Below are 18,625 nucleotides of genomic sequence, written 5' to 3' on the forward strand. Positions count from 1 at the left end.
GAGTATGGCTGGACAATGACGATTGCTTTCACTCTTGGGTCCCAAACTGCCCTCTGCTGTTTGCATCTGACACGCAGCGGCTCTTTCCCACTTTGGAGTCTCACCTGAACTGTGGAGTCCAGGAGTGAGCAAGCGAGCTTTGGCCCAGGGCTGAGGCAGATCGAACCTTCAGCCTCTCTTCCACCAGCCACCCATGTCAAACAGCCACATCAGACCTGTAGCCAGTCAAAAGTCCACCAGAATTGATAGGTTGGCCCCTGGAGGCAATTTAGGAAGGGGAAGCCCACTGCCACCTCAATTATCCGCTTGTTGCCCATGAATGTCCCAACGGGCAATAGGGTGGGCACGACACTGGGTGGGCACGACACCAGTTGACTGAACCAGTTTGATAAAACTTGATTCCAGGTATTTGTGTTAATTTAGCAAATGTGTTGTAAATGTTGTACCTTGATGAACGTATCTTTTCTTTTATGTACACTGAGAGCATATGCACCAAGACAAATTCCTTGTGTGTCCAATCACACTTGGCCAATAAAATTCTATTCTATTCTATTCTATTCTATTCTATTCTGTTCTGTTCTGTTCTGTTCTGTTCTGTTCTGTTCTGTTCTATTCTATTCTTATTCTTATTCTATTCTCTGTTTATTATTCCAAATATACTACACAAACCTAGCCAAAACGTTGTATCACCTACATCAGGGGTCTCCAACCTTGGTCCCTTTAAGACTTGTGGACTTCAACTCCCAGAGTTCCTCAGCCAGCTTTGCTGGCTGAGGGGCTCTGGGAGTTGAAGTCCACAAGTCTTAAAGGGACCAAGGTTGGAGACCTCTGACCTACATTACTTTAACAGCTTTTAAATACTTGTCAAAGAAACAGACTCCACATGATATGATTTTAGTTCAACCTGATGAGGGGGATCATTTTTGTGAACTTCAAGAATTTAAGGTGTTGTCCTTGTCTCAGAATTTTGACCAACAGGATGATGGTTCCCAGATTTTATTTAGTTCCCGAGTTAATCCATTTCTTGGCTTTGTGTTATACCTTGAAAAAAACTCCCGAAAGCACTTTGCTTTACACAGAGCCCGTGGCCCAGCGTGGATGCTGGAGTGGCCTGGCAAATGAAGCTTTTGTGCAAACTGGCTGCCTCAGGACTGCCGTCCCTCTCTTGGGACTTGCAAGGACCCAACAAAAAAAAAGCAACAGGCTGACAATCCATTTGCCTCCGTCACCGTCCAACAGACACCCCAAGAGCAGAGTACAGGTAGTCCTTGACTTAGGACTGCAATTGACCCCACAATTTCTGTTGCTAACTGAAACATTTGTTAAATGAGTTCTGACCCATTTTATGACCTTTCTTGCCACAGCTGTTAAGTGAATCACCACAGTTGTTAAGTTGGGTTGTGAAGTAAATCTGGCTTCCACATTGATTTTGCTTGTCCCAAAAGGGGATCACGTGACCTAGGACACTGCGACCGTCGTAAATAAGTCGATTGCCGAGCGGCCATAGGGTGGGTACATCCGAATTTTGATCGTGGGACTGTTGCAACAGTTGTAAATGTGAAAAACAGTCATAAGTCACTTTTACTGTTGCAGTTTTGAATGGTCACTAAGTGAATGGTTATAAGTCGAGCATTACCTATAGATAAGAACACTGGAATAGGCCCTCAGCTCATCTTGTTGGCATCCAGCAGTCAAGCCTGCTCTGCAGCCATCCCGTGAGGCTGCCTGCCTGGGAGGCAGTGGGGAGAAGAGGCCACTGGCAAAGCCTATGAGGCCCAGATCCTCTAGAAACCTCTCCTGCCCTTTTTGGCTGCCCTTATGATGACTTCTGGCTGCCAACATCAGAAGCTCCACGGACTGTGATTTCTGATGTGGCAGAAAAGTATAAATATGCCAACTGCTTTTAATTAATATGCATTACTTTGAAGTAGATTAAACCTTGCTTTTGCTCGGGCTCCAAATCCTTGCTGGAGCTCATCCCTAGTGTGTGTGTGATGTGGCTCTTGGCCCAAAGGAGCTGTGCCCCTGGAGTGGGAGCACCTGGGATGCTTCAGGTGGGCAGGCCTGGGGCAGATCCTCCCTGCTTTCTCCGTGAAAGCACTTGGCGCCTCCTCACGCTTCCGTCCTCTTCTCTAGTTTCCAAGCATATGTGTTGCTCCCAGATGCTGACAGCTTTCACCTGCAATCCCCCTTTTCCTGTAGTTTCATCATGTTTCCTCGCTGCAAACAATTTGGGAAAGCCGCAAAGGCAGACGAGCCACACCTGAGGTGAGACTGGAGACCCTCAAGGGTTCCCCTCCCCTCCCTGGTACGCAGAGACAGACCAGGCCATTGATCATCCTTTTATTCAGAGACCAAATTGAAAACTCCCATTGGAATGAGGATACCTTTGAACACTTAAATAAAAATAGATTTACATGTGTGCACGCATACACACTCCCCTACCTACCTCACAGTTCCTAAACAAGTACAATACTCACAACCACAATAAGCAATAGGACAATCTTCAAAAGCAATGTTCAGGGCAGGACAGGGCACGGAAGGGCAGGGCAGGGCAGCCGAAGGGATTGCCTTGGCACAGACGGTGGCTGCCTTGCGGTGGCATGAAACCTTCCTGGGACTCTAGGCCAGCCCCACCTCATTTCTTCGGCCCCACTCAAAGAGCTGCCAAGAAGAAACCGAAGACGTCCATTTTAAATTCATCCCTACCACAAAAAGTGCAATTAACTGGAATTCTGCTTCAACAAAGTCCGTTTCATACAGCCTGGCTTGTTTCCTTCCACACATGAACTCGGGGCCTTTGATTCACACGGCAAGCCACAGCTAATCTCCCACCTGGCAAAAGCTGCTGTGGATCAAATGACCCACAGCTGCCTGGAACTGTGCTCCGTCTTGGGTTTTTTGCCCGGTCCATCCACTGCTTTGCGAGGGGGGGGGACATTCCCCTCTCCTAAGAGTGCCTGAAATTCTCATCCCCCTTCTTCTTGGCGCTTCTGTACTTTTTCCTTTTAGCCATCCTAACCAGACACTTCAGTGCAGAGAGGTTACTGTCATCTTAGCCTTCTATAGTAGCCAATTCACATGTTGCCCTACATTTCACAGGGCATCAATCACAGGGCACTTCTGCTCAGTTGCAAATCTTAAATGCTATGCGGGGGGGGGGAGGCGGGAAGGGATGGAGAGTTGAAGGGCATCAGAGTTGCCAGAACCACTGGAGAGCTGCGGCAGGTGCTCCCTGCCGCCATGGGGAATACATGGGCACGCATGCAGCTGTGCAAGCACACGCCTTCTTTTCCTCTTCACCTTAGGAGCACAGCTAGTTCCCAGGTTGCAAGTTGGAAGGAACAAAAAAGCAGCTTATTTATGTCTGTTACAGGTTACATCTGTCCCCAAACAGAGCATTCCTTCACAGAATTCCCAGGCTCTGGCAAGGCTCATTGAAAGAGTCCCCTCTGGTGCCCTTTACTTGCACCAACGTTTTATTTTTAACCCACTGCCCAGCCAAGAACAATCTTTCTGGGGACCTTAGACTGAGGATCCTGCAATCTCCACCAACTAGGGGTTCTCGGCACCGTCGCCGGCTTTTTGGAACAGCCAGCGCTTCTTCCTCCCCCCTCTATTAGAGTCTATTAATTATTACAATGAATTATTAGCAGAAGCAAAAATGAAAACAACCTGTACTTTTCCATATGATTAGTATAGAGATACTTTTTACCGAGAGCTGTAATGGTCAACTGAGGAAGGGGATGGTGTCCCTCTGCTTCCAAAGATGGGAGAGCAGGAATCTCAGCCAGCCCTTCCCAAACAAACCTCTAAGGAGAGGTGGGAATACAGCTCCCCCATCCCCAGTCAGGACCTTTTGTCTGGCTGGAGGTGGGAATTACTAGAGATCCAGAGGGTCGATTTGTGCAGGGAACAAAGGCCTAAAGCTGCAGGTTTCCGAACTTGGCAACTTAAGATTTGTGAACTTCAACTCCCAGAATTCCCCAGCCAGCCAAAGCCACAGGCAACTCTTCAATTCTGAGAGTTGAAGTCCACAAGTTTTAAAGTTGTCAAGTTTAGAGACCGACCCCAATCTAAAGTGTGAGGGGGAGTTACAGTATAACTTTTTAAAAATTTTCCAAAAGAAAGCACAGGCTCCCCCTGGCCAAAAATGGTTGCATCTGCTATTGGCTCTTCATGGTAGTGAAGAAGTGATTGGTGGGGGGTGGGGGGTGGGGGGGAGAGGAAAGAAACATCTCTTTTTGGGCTGCAGGGGGGGGGGCTCCTCAGGACACTGAGTGGAAAACACAGCCCTAGATCTGCCATCAAACAGGGTATCTGTAAAGATTTGTTGTTGTGGAGAACACTACGGAGGGGAGGAGGTGGGTGTAGATTTTTTTCTACCCTAAGAGCTAGTAATTTAAGAGAATGGAGCTTGTAGCTGTAGTCATCTGGGACTCGGATTGGACAGCTCATTTGCTGCCAGAGTGTTGGGAACACTTCCTGTCCAAGGAGCAAAGCAGAGGCCAGAGACTCCAGCCAGAGCAGAGTGGATGGAGGGGGGCATCTTCTGGCTGAAAGGCTAAGGCGCCTGGCCAGAGGGTCATCGTCTGGACCTCCGTGCTGGCTGTGCCGAGAAGGGCAGGTGGCACAAGTGCTGGGGAAGGCACTTGCAGACTCATGTGGGCAAGGGCAGCAGGCCTCCCTCCCTCCCTCCAGAGGGGGCTTGCAGCCCTAAAGAGAAAAGAAAGACAGCGCACGGCCGGGCAGGGGACAGGCTGACCAGAGCCCCAACCCTTCTACTTCTGCATGTCACACTGCAGCAGGAGGACAATTGAGGGGTCGCTCTTGGCTGCCTCCTTAAACTCTTCCAGGCTGATCTGGTCATCTTTATCCTTGTCCATCTTGGTGAAGATCTTGTCAACCCGCTGCTGGGGTGTCAGCCCATCTTGATCCATCCGCATCATAATGACAGTACCCACCATCTTGTAGATAGCCTGAAAGACAGATGGGAAAAATGAGGCCCTGGTTCTCCCATTGCTGATCACAAGACCTAATACCTACTTTGCTGGCCCCTCCCCCACCTGCAATGAGCAGCCGTAAGACCACATACAGACTTCTGGATACCTGAAGGCAGGACCACCAGCGTGGGATCAGCCTATGGGAGATAGGGTACCATTGCATTTATCTGATCTTTACTTTGGGAAAGGACAACTTTGAGGGGATTGGGAATCGCAAGGATTCCCTGATTTTTTTAGTTTGGTCAAGCCTATCTTAGGGGGTTCCCAGGGGGGGAAAGCATTATAAAGCTGTAGCAGATTGTGTCTCCTCTGAGTGATGATCTGCTGCGACTTCAGCAACATAATTTCTGCTCGGCCACCCCTGCACTGGCCCAATTCTGAACACCAGGCAAGCCTGAAATCCATCCAAGGGAACGTCTGCTACCTCGATGATCTCTAGCATCTCTAAGCGGGTGATCTTCCCGTCGCCATCCAAGTCGTACATCTCAAAGGCCCAATTCAGCTTTTGCTCAAAGCTGCCCCTGGAAGTGACGGACAGAGCGCAAATGAACTCCCGGAAGTCAATGGTCCCATCTCCGTTCTTGTCAAATGTGCGGAAAGCATGCTGGGCGAACTTGGATGCATCACCATAGGGGAAAAACTGCAAGAGGAAAAATGGGGGAGGCGTCATCACAAGAGCTGCTGCCAGCAACAGGACACCCTCAGGTGATGAAACACCTGCAGGTACCCCAGCAGCAGCCTCCCATCCTTCCAGAACTTCACCCAATCAATCCTGCACAGAAACACCACTTCTACTTTGTTGCTTTTCCTAAGGTTCATTCCAGAAAATCACAAATGACTTGAAGAGTGCATCCCATTCTCATCCCTTGCCAAGCCAGTATGGCTAATCTGTCGGATTAGGAGTGATGAAACCCAGATGTATTCATTCATGGTATACCGAGTCTTGGGCTCAAGTTCTCTTATAAACCAGAAGCTTGCTAGGTACCCCTGAGTCAGTCACTCTTTCCTGCCTCACAGGACTGATGTTACAGCCCATAATACATGACGTAAGAGCCGTGGAGCAGTGGTTAGAATGCAGAACTGCAGGGCTGACTCACTGCCCACGGCCAGGAGTTCGATTCTGAATGGCTCATGGCTGACTCAGCCTCCCATCCTTCTGAAGTTCGTAAAATGAGGACTCAGATTGTTGCTTGCTAGGTACCCCTGAGTCAGTCACTCTTTCCTGCCTCACAGGACTGATGTTACAGCCATAATACATGACGTAAGAGCCGTGGAGCAGTGGTTAGAATGCAGAACTGCAGGGCTGACTCACTGCCCACGGCCAGGAGTTCGATTCTGAATGGCTCATGGCTGACTCAGCCTCCCATCCTTCTGAAGTTCGTAAAATGAGGACTCAGATTGTTCGGGGCGATAGGCTGGCTCTGTAAACTGCTTAGAGAGGGCTGTAAAGCGGCATATATGTTTAAATGCTATGGCTATAATGATCACCTTGAGCTCCAGATGGGAGGCTTCATTGATAAACCAACATTATCCAAGTGAGCTTCATCGGATCTATAGTACTCGGAAAGTAGAACAGAACAGAACGTTCTTTATTGGTCAAGTGTGTTTGGACACACAAGAAATTTGTCCCCAGTGGGTAAGCTCTCAGTATACACACAAGTAACAAAGTGATAAACCATACTTCATAAGATACAACCAACACACTTCTTAAAATGGGACAGCCAAGCTTCCCAGACTTTATGGCTACTCCGAGAGCTCTGACATTCATACATCAAGAGCGTGCTGGTTGAAACAAGCTGCCCCAACTCAGCTGCCCTCCCCCCTACACACCCTACCTTGATGTAGAGTTGCTGGAATTCTTCCAAGTTGAGGATGCCTGTGGGGCAGTCTTTCAGAAAGCCCTTGTACCATTGTTTCAGCTCCTGCTCATTAAATTCAGTGCTCCTCACCAGGTCATCCAACATCTCTGGAGCCAACTTGCTGTTGTGCTTCCCCATTGTGACTTCTGGAAAGAGAAATGTGTTAACCGTGGCACACAGTCTTCAGGTGCCTCTGTCTCCCTCCCTCTGCCATGGGCCCACTCTGGGCTATAAAGCTGCAAGGGGAGGAATGTCCCACTTTTCTTCTGATGGTGCTACATATTTCATAACAAAAAGGGGGAGCCAAACGGTGATTCACTAACACCAGGAGAAGAACGTGAAGAAGGAATGCCTATACCAAGCAAGCAGTCCACATTGTTCTAGGATGAAGCAGGTATTAGCTTTGCCATCTGAACAATGACACAGAGAAAAGCAACACTGATCTTCAGCATTTGGGCAGCAAATACCTAGTTGTTTGAGGTTGAACGGCAGCATTTCCAACTTCAAGGGAGCAGCTCACTTGACAATCAATCAAACCATAAGGTAAAAGAAGGGGAACTCAGATATAAAAAAGGACACAAGCTCAGTCATACAAGGCTCAGGTGCCTCTATACCAGAGGTGAAACTGGCGGCCCGTGAGCCAAATTCATCCCACATAGGCCACGCCCGTGCCAGCTCTGCAAAGGGAAAAAAGGACATGAAATGTCACATGACGGCAACATGACGCCACGAGTTTGACACCCATGCTCTGTACAAAAGCTCAAAGTATGAGGAGCTAACAGGAAGAACCTCAGGGCAATACAATATTGGCAGATTGGTGGAATGGAAGTTGACTGGAGTGTACGTAACTCTAGTTTAGAAGGATATAAACTGTTCAAAAGAAACAGACTTAACAAAAGAAGAGGTGCGTTATATGTAAGAAATCACTACACTTTTACAGAAATCCACAATACCAAGGATGAAAACCTTGAATGCATTTGGATTAATACTCAAGGAAAAAGGAATGACATTGTCATAGGTCAGTGATGGTGAACCTTTTCGGTGCCAAGTGCTGAAACAGCAGTGCGCTCAAACACTTTTGGCACCGAGTGCCAAAATGGGTGCGTGCTAGTGCACACATGTGCACGAGCCAAAAACCACATAATTTTCCAGTTTTCGATGTGCACACGAGCACCAGCCACCTGGTCTGCTAGTTTCTGATGCATCTGCGAAGACCAGCTGTCTGCTGCGCATGTGCTTCAGGGGTCCTCGCTGCCTCCCACCAGTGGAAAGCCAGAGCCCCTTCCCAGACTCAGAACACACCAGCGCAGCCCCCCCCTCTCCTGCCACTTCTTCCAAGGGAGCGCGGCCACTTCCCAGCCGGCACACCGCTTACTGAGACCGCTTACCGGCAGCACATCTCAATGCGTGAGGAGCTGCGCTCTCCACCGGCCCTCCTGGGGCAGCTCGCTTTCCATTCTCCTACTCTTGGCTGCTCCAGCATCCTGGCCAGCTCTCTCCGCCCCACCGGCTTCTCCTGCCACTGCCAGGGAAGCGGCGACTTGAGAACCGCTGCCACCAGGGGCAAGGGGGTGGCGACAGCAAGGACAGGCGGGTCAGGGGTTCCCTGTCTCCCCGCCCGAGCAGGCTTCTTGGATGGCCCCAGACCTCCGGCGGGGAGGGACGGAAGCCCCAGCTCACTGCTCCTGCTGCCGCCAGGGAAGTGGCAGTGTAAGAAGGGGCCTCACCAGGGTGAGGGGGCACGCTGGAACCCGGAAGAGGAAAATGAGAAGAGCTGGGAGTAACCAGAAGACTAGTTGGCCAGTGCACATGTGTGTGCCGGAAACCCAGAAGAGGAATGGGTGACGCCGCGCGTGCCAGGCGACATGGCTCTTTGTGCCACTTCTGGCATGCATGCCATAAGTTCACCATCATGGCCCTAGGTGTATTCTACAGGCCATCCAACCAAGCAGAGGAAATAAATGAACATTTTATTTACTCGTTTACAGAATAGCAGAGTTTGGAGGTCTTCTAGTCCAACCCTCTGCACAAACAGCAAATTCAAACAGCTGGCTATCCAAGTCTCTTCTTAAAAGCCTCCCGTGATGTCCACCCAGAGCTTCGGAAGGCAAGCTGTCCTACTGAGTGTCCTCACTGTTATGAAGTTTCTCCTTAATTCCAGATTCCTTCTCTCCTTGAACAGTTTCCATCCATTGTTTCTTCTCTTGCTAGCTGGTGCTTTGGAAAATAAGTTGACCCCCCTCTTCCTCTAAGCACCCCGTGGGCTGGATCCAGCCTCCAGCCCCTGAGTTTGACACCCCTGGACTAGACATACCCAATTCCCACAACCATTCTTCACGCTTTAGCCTCCAGCCCCCTCATCATCTTTGCTACTCTTCTCTGCATTCTTGTTTCCAGAGTCTCCATATTTTTTTTACATTGTGGTGATCAAAACTGGATGCGGTATTCCAAGTGTGGTCTTACCAAGGCCTTATAAAGCGGCACAAATACTTCATGTGATCTTGATTCTATCTCAAAGCCTAGGATTGCATTGGCTTTTTTGGCAACTGCAGCACACTGCTGGCTCCTATTTAAATGCTTGTCCACTAGGACTCCAAAATCCCTCTTGCAGCTGTTGCTGATTGAGCCTAATCTATACCTGTACATTTGGTTTTTCTTCTCTAAGTGTAAAATCTTACTTTTCTCTACATTGAATTTCATTTTGTTAAATAGGGCCACCAGTTCATTTCATGCACGCGCTTTGCATTCTTCCCAATGCTGGTTCACCTTTGGCCCTGCTAGTTAAGATGGGCTGCATGGAGCCTTCCTGTTTTTTGGCTGGTGAGGCACACGGTTGTTGTGGGAAACGGCACAGGGAAGAGGAGCTACCAGACACTCTCGCGCAGCCCTGGGGCAGGAATTTTCTAAGCAAGTGTGATGGAGAAAAGGCTCTGAGGATGCCACCCTCTGCCGAGCACTCTCGCCCACCGATTTCTCACTTCTGGGAACCCCAGGAACCCTAAATGACCTGCTTCCTTCCCCTGGGAAAGTAGATCTGGGGGCCTCCCGGGGGCTGCCATTGGGGAAAAGACAGAGCCTCTGAAGCCCCAAAAGCTGAGCAAGGGTCACACCAGCTAAAGTTCCAGGAGGAAAGATCATGGGAAGCACAGTAGGCAGCAATCAGCTCAGGGAAGCCTCCTTCTGGGGCCTTGCACAGTTAGGGGAGTCAGGAGCGCCTCGTCCTGTCCTGTCCTGCCTGCCAAGGGTCATTCCATCAAGGGCCTTCCCCCATTGGCCAGTCTGGCAACCCTGGATACTGCAGCCAATGCCTATTTAAGGATGGCAGTTCACCTATGAACAGAGGAAAGTTTGCTGCCTCCCTGCTTGGAGGACAGGAGCTCCTTCTGGATCCCATCTCAGGCAGGACTGAGCAGACCTTGCTCTTGAGTAGACAAGTGACTTTCCAGCTTGCAGTAATGCAGAGGCAGAGCAGAGGCTTCTCACTAAGAAAGTCCATGGGCTACAACAGGACTTGTGAGAAAATTCTCAGTGCATTGACTAGCCCATCACAAACTCTCCCAGAAAGTGCAAATTCTGGATGCATTTGAACTTCCAGGGGGGAAAAGTTTCTAAGAAAGCAAAGACCGATGGAAGATCGGAACCTGGGCTCCCACCCTGGCCGGCAGTTGGCAACTGTTAGGGCCCAGAGGTGCCCCTCCCCTCCCCTCTCCTGCAAGAACCTTTCAATGAAGCTTCTAAGGCTGAACTCAGGGATCGGGCATTTTCTGTAAACCCCCCCCCCCGCCCCAAATTCCTCAAGTGAGGACCTTTCACACTTCAAAGCTGCTCTGCCAGCCCCATAAGCTTACTCAGCGGACAGGGTAGATGTGGCCCTGTTACTTGGGCCGGTGAATGACTTCTGTTCAGTGGGGCTCATTCACTGACGATTGGCATGAATGAGGGGAAAGGAGGCCCAATAACTGCCAAATCAGCCCTCAACCAAGATGGAGAACACAGGGACCCACGACTCCATTTGTGCCGCCTCTCTCTCCGGGAGAAGACGGGGCCACAGATTAACCCAGTGGGATACCTCCACTGCAGTGGGTGCTTTGCATGGTCCAGGAACCCGGCCCTTCTCTGCTGCCCCCAAACAGAGTGCAGGTCCTCAGGAGAGTCCAAGGAGAACCAATGACCCGAGAGCATGCACAGCTGGAGGGCCCAACAGACAGCCCTGGGAGATGGCCCTGGGTGAGGGCAGCCTGTTTTGCCCTGGAGCCAAGAGGCCTAAAATGCAGAAAAGTCCAACATTTGGGGGACCCCGCAGCCTTCTTCTCATTGGCCAGGGTGCCTGCCTGGGATACTGTCAACGACGAAGCCTGGAGGGCTGCAGGCTTCCTCCTGGCACCCCCATCCCAGTAAAGCAGCCTCTGAGGAAATGGGGGGTCTCTAGGCGAGACAGCTCCCTGGGAGAAAAGGCACAGAGGGCAAGTGCCACCTGTCCTGGGAAGAACCTTGCCCTGCCTTGCCCCCCTTTGCAAAAGGAAAGTGGCTGCTAAAGTGCCGTTTCCACTCCTCGGTTCAGTTTCTCTTCCACGCTCTCCTTTCAGTGCCAAGGAACTGGCAACACAATGGTTCCTATGTTTACCCTTCTCTCTCAAAAGGCACACATTTTTCTGATCTTCAGGGAAGTTAAGGGCAGGAGAGCAGACCTTGCTCTTGAGTAGACAAGTGACTTTCCAGCTTGCAGTAATGCAGAGGCAGAGCAGAGGCTTCTCACTAAGAAAGTCCATGGGCTACAACAGGACTTGTGAGACAATTCTCAGTGCATTGACTAGCCCATCACAAACTCTCCCAGAAAGTGCAAATTCTGGATGCATTTGAACTTCCAGGGGGGAAAAGTTTCTAAGAAAGCAAAGACCGATGGAAGATCGGAACCTGGGCTCCCACCCTGGCCGGCAGTTGGCAACTGTTAGGGCCCAGAGGTGCCCCTCCCCTCCCCTCTCCTGCAAGAACCTTTCAATGAAGCTTCTAAGGCTGAACTCAGGGATCGGGCATTTTCTGTAAACCCCCCCCCCGCCCCAAATTCCTCAAGTGAGGACCTTTCACACTTCAAAGCTGCTCTGCCAGCCCCATAAGCTTACTCAGCGGACAGGGTAGATGTGGCCCTGTTACTTGGGCCGGTGAATGACTTCTGTTCAGTGGGGCTCATTCACTGACGATTGGCATGAATGAGGGGAAAGGAGGCCCAATAACTGCCAAATCAGCCCTCAACCAAGATGGAGAACACAGGGACCCACGACTCCATTTGTGCCGCCTCTCTCTCCGGGAGAAGACGGGGCCACAGATTAACCCAGTGGGATACCTCCACTGCAGTGGGTGCTTTGCATGGTCCAGGAACCCGGCCCTTCTCTGCTGCCCCCAAACAGAGTGCAGGTCCTCAGGAGAGTCCAAGGAGAACCAATGACCCGAGAGCATGCACAGCTGGAGGGCCCAACAGACAGCCCTGGGAGATGGCCCTGGGTGAGGGCAGCCTGTTTTGCCCTGGAGCCAAGAGGCCTAAAATGCAGAAAAGTCCAACATTTGGGGGACCCCGCAGCCTTCTTCTCATTGGCCAGGGTGCCTGCCTGGGATACTGTCAACGACGAAGCCTGGAGGGCTGCAGGCTTCCTCCTGGCACCCCCATCCCAGTAAAGCAGCCTCTGAGGAAATGGGGGGTCTCTAGGCGAGACAGCTCCCTGGGAGAAAAGGCACAGAGGGCAAGTGCCACCTGTCCTGGGAAGAACCTTGCCCTGCCTTGCCCCCCTTTGCAAAAGGAAAGTGGCTGCTAAAGTGCCGTTTCCACTCCTCGGTTCAGTTTCTCTTCCACGCTCTCCTTTCAGTGCCAAGGAACTGGCAACACAATGGTTCCTATGTTTACCCTTCTCTCTCAAAAGGCACACATTTTTCTGATCTTCAGGGAAGTTAAGGGCAGGAGAGGAGATCTTGTTTTTCTTGTCAGATCTTTGTTCCTGAAAATGCCCGGGAGCCGTTGTGCCACCCACCATGGACCGTAAAAGCTCGTTTTATCCACAGTCCACAACCCACCCACCGGCAAGTGATGCAGATGGGCGTAGAGAGGAATTTTGTCTGTAGACCAAAGACTGACCCAAGAAACGCCATTTCTTGGCACCCGGTCCAGGAGTAAAATATGACGCAAACAGCTTTCTCCTTGCGGTGGTTCTGCAGCAAGTGAGGGCTCAAGATATACTGCCCCTGAACTTGGATGTTTCATCACCATGCCTAATAACAGTGGTGACCTTACTAAGGCCACCCACAAACTACACCCAGTTTGTGAGGTTTTGTGATTTGCTGTCTGGCATTCTGGGCAACACAGAGAGATTTACAAATTAAGTTGCAACCGTTCACTTTTTCCAGACCTGCAGTCACACCTTGAACAGATCAGTCTCCATGAAAGTCTTGACTGCTCTTATACATTCCATGCATCTCTTTCCTTCTACTGCATTTTGCCCAGAACCTCCTTATCTGACAGGGGCCTTTGTTTATCCAGGCACTAGACACCGCACTCTCTTCTCCAATTTTTCCCAGGCAGCAACTCAGGCACTGATGAAGAGGCACCGAGCGAGGGGTGGGGGAGGGATTTAGACCCCCCCTTCCCCCACTCCTTAACCAAAACATCAGAGGGCTCTCACGGACTGATTTCGTTGGAACCATTGTCTGCTATGGCAAAGTCTAAGGAGATGGAAACGGGAGTTGCTCCCTGAGCTACAGGGTGGCTGCTTTGCACCCTCAGCCGCCTCCTCCTTCTCTCTCCCAGGCTGGATACCTGGTGGGTGATCTTCAGAGGGCAGAAAAGGAAGAGCAGCCATTTCACTGTCCCCTTCCTCTGTTGCGCATGGCAACAGATGCGGTGGCTGTCATGGCAACTGCTGCATTGTCGTGAGATTGACCCCAGAAGCAGCAGCAGCAGCAAGCATCTTCCCTGAAGCAAGGGGTGGCCCTCCTTCACTGGGTGCCGTTAAGCAGAAGCTGCACCATCATCTGTCAGGTCTGCTTCAACAGGGACTCCCTCACCGAACACTGAGTTAGTCTTGATAGCCACAATGACTCCTCTCATTGCCGTTATGTCTGTACCCAACACTCTTCAGGTCAAATACAGCAAGCACTGAATTGATTGGTAACACAAAGCAACATATGGTGGACTCACAGGAGCTTAAGCTTCACTTGCCCTTCACCTAAGGTTGTGCATCTGAAACAGAGGAGACAATCTCCAAAAAACCTTACAGAAGGTCTTGTGGGACTGGAGGAACTTCCACCTCTGAATCCTCAGGCTCTTGACAAATCTTGCAGAAAAGGTCTGCAAGATAAAACAGCTGGCTAGTTGAATTTGCAGGTTCTCCACTGTGCTACAGAAGAAAGCAAAATGGAAGGAGGCCGAAGTCCTATAGCCCTACCTGAGCAGAAGACTAGGACAGCCTCTTTCAGAACCGGAGGCTGACTTGAGTTGCAGTGGGAAATGTTGAATTGTTAAGAAGGCATCGATGTGTATATGGGGAGGGGGATTGGCCTTTTCCAAGAATTCCCACAGCTTCTGATCCCTGCCCAGGAAGGCAAACAGATATGCAGCATAGATCAGTCAGCTGTCCCAACCACCATGCCAAGCAGGCTCTCCGTTCTATCCGACTGGGCCACTGCTTCAGAAGCCAATCCTGTCCTCGCTCTCTCCATCTCTCTCCAAAGGTATCTAGAAGTCAACAGTTTCAACACTAGAAGGCCTCCAAGGTCCCTTCCAGCTCTGTTGTTATTATTATTGTTGTTTCACCTGATGGACCATCATGCCCACATCTCTGGGCTGCCTTCCAGCTCCCTATCAGCATCTGAGATCACTCTGCTATTTAACATGCCTCTGTTACCTAGAATGGCTGCCAGGCTCCACGCCATTCTGCCCATGGTGCTTCTTGGCACAGGTGCGCCTGTCCACCCATGGAAGGCAAGCACAGCCCCACAGGCATGGCCACCACTGGAGGGCAGCTCTGCCAATCCCCTCCCCTTTCTAGTTTGATCCGTGCACTACGCTGGTCCAGGCAGGGGGCTGGCTGATTGTCTTGTTTTTTGCTTCAGGAACTGCAATAGGTTGTAAAGGAGTGGCCATTTGCATAATTCCGCATAAGAGAATGGAAAAATGGTCTGCTAAGGATGGAGTTTTGTCTCACCTCTAACTCCTGGGTCTCTCTGAGTTACAGCTAGACATGGTGCTTTTAAAACCAAAACCAAAAGACAAACATGACTGCTTGAGGTGTCATTTTGCCATAAACGGTTGGGTTCCTCCCGGTGGCAGTTTCTACAGACCTCTAGAACAGGCCTGGGAAGAGGCAGAAGTAGCCTTCAAGGCGCCCCAAGTCCTAATGCTGAGCCCACCCAATCAATCAGCCAGAGATTCCCTTTCCTGGCCTTCTCTGAATCTTGGCTATTTTTCCATAATCACGCTGGACAAATACTGAAGCAAAAATAGGCAAGAAGGGTAAAAACAATCAGTCACGCCACAAAGCTCCTCCAGAAACAGAAGCTCCGCAGACACAGGGATGTCCTGTCTGGGGCTGAGCAACTTGCCTTGGATGAGAGACACCCTAACCCAAAGAGATGCCCATGGAAAGGAAGCCAGTGCCTCTCAGGGCAAGAGGCAAGCTCTCCAAATGACAAGGTCAGCCTCTTCCAATTCACCACCCTGGCTGGGGGCCAGCAGACACAATCCTTATCCAGCACGTCCAAAGACTGGCAAGGAGAAGAGCCAGGTCAGTTTGTGGTGGCCCAAGACCAGGAGGATCTGGGCACAAGTGGGTGCAGCTGATACCTTTTAATAATTGGCTAGTGGAAAAAGCTGCTGATCTGCTTCTTCTTAGCCTCCCTCTGAGTTTTTGTGTGTGATCCGTCATCTCAAAATCAAACAGAGGAGCTCTTTGAGGACAGGGAGCCCACAGCCCAGCGCCCATGACAGATGGCTGCCCAGCCTCTCCTTGGACCCATCCAGGAAGGGGACACCATAGTCTCCCTGGGAAACTGGCTCAGCTCTCAACCTGCCCTTCCTGTTGGCAATCTTTTCCGTTCAGTTGGAACCTGCCTTCCTGTGGCCTGGAGCAGCATCTTGTTCCAAGTCCAGCGCTGTGGAGCTCTAGACACAGGTCATTCCCATTCTCTTGAGGTGCTCTTTGGGGGAGCGGGATGCTTTTTAGTAGGAAAGAGCTGAGCTACGACACCCTAAGGACTGCCGTGCATTCACAATGGGAGCCACAAAACACTCCGCCCCCTTCGCTTTGCCACAGGAGAAAATGCTGATCTCATCCGCCTTACAAGATGTTCTGAACATGAGAAAATGCTCCAACAGGACTCCCTATTCTGGCTGCTGCTTGGCATTTTCTGGACAACTGAGGTCCCTGTTCAGACCTCCAGGAATTCATCCTCAAAACTCGAGGAGGAACAGTTTCATCCAGTGGATCTCTCTACGCTTTCCCTCTGACTTGCCCTCACTCAGACTTTTTTCTTGCTGTTTTCCAGCCTGGCACTGAGGCATGAAGAGATCGCCCAGACTGTTCAGGGCTCCGTGAATGCAAGAGAGCGTCTGATGCTTGTGATCCAAATGATTTGATGACTTTAATTTAAGCTCCATTAGTGTTCTTAAGCTGGTTATTCTCTGGGTTCACATAAACCATTCAATCAGAAACCACTTACCGAGCCCCCTCCAAAATAACATCAAGGTCGCTCTGTTAATGCAGTTGGCTCGGGTTTGTAACTGATCCATCTAAATATGCTTATGAAGTCCCCCCTGTACAGCCACTTGCAAAATAAGGCATTCTGCCCATGCTCAGCCCACACCAAGGGTCTCTTCACTGCCGAACCCATGGCTTCTTCCCTAGCAGATGAGCCTGGCCACTTTTACCCGCTCGCCCTCAGGTCACCATCCTGCTAGATAAGACGGATACCTGGCTCTTAAAGACAGGCGAGGAGAGCAGACCCACAACTGCTGCCCTCCCAATGAAGGGTCTGACTGGCTCTTCCAGTTCCTGACCCAAAGACAGCCCGGGGTGGGGGAGCAGTTACAGCCAGACTGGCTCATGGTTAGCCAATCAGGTCACTGGCTGCAGTCAATTAAGAGGACCCAGAGTGGCAGTCAGTCATAAAGATGTTCCCAGGGGGTATTTCTCCCATTGAGGTCGTTCCCCTCTTTGGGTCAGGCACCAGCTGGATCTCTAGAAGACCCTTTGTGGGCTTCAGCCTGCTGTCCTTGGAAATGCAGGCATGAGGGTTTCAGACCCAAGAGCCTCTTGCTTGCTTGCCCCAAGAGCTTCCTGATGCAAGGGGTGCGAATGTGTGTCAGTGTGTGTGTGTGTGTGTGTGTGTGTGTGAGAGAGAGAGAGAGAGAGAGAGACAACAATGGTTTGCTCACCAACCCCATCTGTCCAGCTGCAAGTTTTTTGGACACAGCAAGAGTCAATTTCCATCAATCCCTCTGCCCAACCAATTGTTGCGAAGACCCTGATGAATAAGGGAAGCCCTTGGGGGGGAGGGGGGGCTATGTGACCTTTTGAATGCAGAGAAGCAGGTTACAATCAAAGGTCAGCACTTCCTTCTCTAGGCCATTTTAAAAATCAGCTGGAAAACAGGAAAACGCCTCTCCTCACACCCCACCACCACCCCGACTTCAGACAACCAATTTCTCATTCCTCTCCTTGGCTGAGACGAGGCACCATCGCAGCTCCTTTGCCTCCCCCTCCCCCGGTTTGCAAAGGCGAGAACCTCACCCTGCCCCCTCCCACCCCCACGCCCGACAGATTGCCTAAGATCCGGCGCCGACTTGCTGCAAAGAACGGGCGGGGGGGGGGGGCGCACAGGGATGAGCCCAAGGGGGGGGGGTTGGGGGCGAGTGAGGAGGGAAAAGGGGCCGCTTCGCCTCTCCGCCTTCCCTGGGGCCGGAGGGCAGCGCCCGTTTCGCGACCCAGCGCTCGGCTCCAGACCGGCCAAGGAAGCCGGAGGGCGCGAGGCGCGCTTCTGCCCGGCACCCACCTGAGCGCCTCTTGCCCGGAGGAGTTCGGCCAAGTCCCGGGCCAGGAACCCACCGCAGTCCCGCGAGGAAGAGGCTCCGCAGCCGCCCTGCCAAGGACCGGGGCCCGCCTGACGCCCGCGATCCCAGGGGCGGCAGAACTGCGCCAAGCGGCACCTCCCGAAGCGTCGCCGCCGCCCCTCCCCTCCCCTCCCCTCCCCTCCCTCGGCGGCGCCGCAGCTCACCTGGCGGGCGCGGGTCGGCCGGCTTGCTTGCCTGCCCTCCGTCTCTCGGAGGCGCGGCCGGTGCGGAGCAGGAGCCGCGGGAGCAGCGAGCGCTCCACCGGGCAGCGGAGGAGGAGCTCCGCCGCGCTCAGCCCCACCTGCGCCGCCGCCGCCGCCTTCGGCACCTTCCTTCTCCGCCTCCCCTTGGAGCAGACTGTGGCTCGGCCGCCGCCTTCGCGCGGAGCCTCATTGGCTGCGCCGAGTGGCGCTCCTGCCTCTTTCGCGCCTGGAGGGGCCCCGCGGCCCCCGGGAGAGCAGCGGCCGGGCGCTCGGCTCAGGCAAGAGCGGGCAGCTCTTTGGGGCGCTGGGGAGCTGGCGGGGCCGGCGGCAGCGGATGCTCGCTGCGGAGGCGCCGCTCCTGCAGGAGCCGCTGAGGGCCGTCGAGCCTCCCTGGTGAGGCGGCTCGGTGCCCGGGGGGGGGGGGGGGGCTGCGGCGAGAAGGGTTGCCTGTTGACAAGATGGCTGCCG

General features: G+C 52.1%; 1 protein-coding gene across 2 annotated transcripts; it reads right to left on the reverse strand.

The window, feature by feature from the left end:
* Nucleotides 1-2,352: 2,352 nt before the first annotated feature.
* HPCAL4 (hippocalcin like 4) lies at nt 2,353-18,267 on the reverse strand. Of its 2 annotated transcripts, none has more exons than XM_058196290.1 (4): nt 18,119-18,267; nt 6,839-7,008; nt 5,428-5,643; nt 2,353-4,979 (listed from the first exon to the last, which is right to left on the reverse strand). In XM_058196290.1, exons 2-4 carry the CDS (start codon nt 6,998-7,000, stop codon nt 4,782-4,784), a joined length of 576 nt encoding a protein of 191 aa, XP_058052273.1. In that variant the 5' UTR covers nt 7,001-7,008; nt 18,119-18,267; the 3' UTR covers nt 2,353-4,781. The 2 variants fall into 2 exon arrangements, with proteins under 2 accessions (XP_058052273.1, XP_058052274.1); XM_058196291.1 differs by lacking the exon at nt 18,119-18,267 and adding an exon at nt 17,897-18,021.
* Nucleotides 18,268-18,625: the final 358 nt, after the last annotated feature.

Source organism: Ahaetulla prasina, chromosome 10, assembly GCF_028640845.1.
Source record: "Ahaetulla prasina isolate Xishuangbanna chromosome 10, ASM2864084v1, whole genome shotgun sequence".
Lineage (NCBI taxonomy): Eukaryota > Metazoa > Chordata > Lepidosauria > Squamata > Colubridae > Ahaetulla > Ahaetulla prasina.

Excerpts from the sequence above, each read along its gene's own strand:
- HPCAL4 (XM_058196290.1), bottom strand. The coding sequence starts at position 7,000 with ATGGGGAAGCACAACAGCAAGTTGGCTCCAGAGATGTTGGATGACCTG. Across the intron at positions 5,644-6,838 it reads TCCAGCAACTCTACATCAAG|TTTTTCCCCTATGGTGATGC; the intron begins GTAGGGTGTGTA and ends TTCCTCTTGCAG. Across the intron at positions 4,980-5,427 it reads AGATGCTAGAGATCATCGAG|GCTATCTACAAGATGGTGGG; the intron begins GTAGCAGACGTT and ends TCTGTCTTTCAG.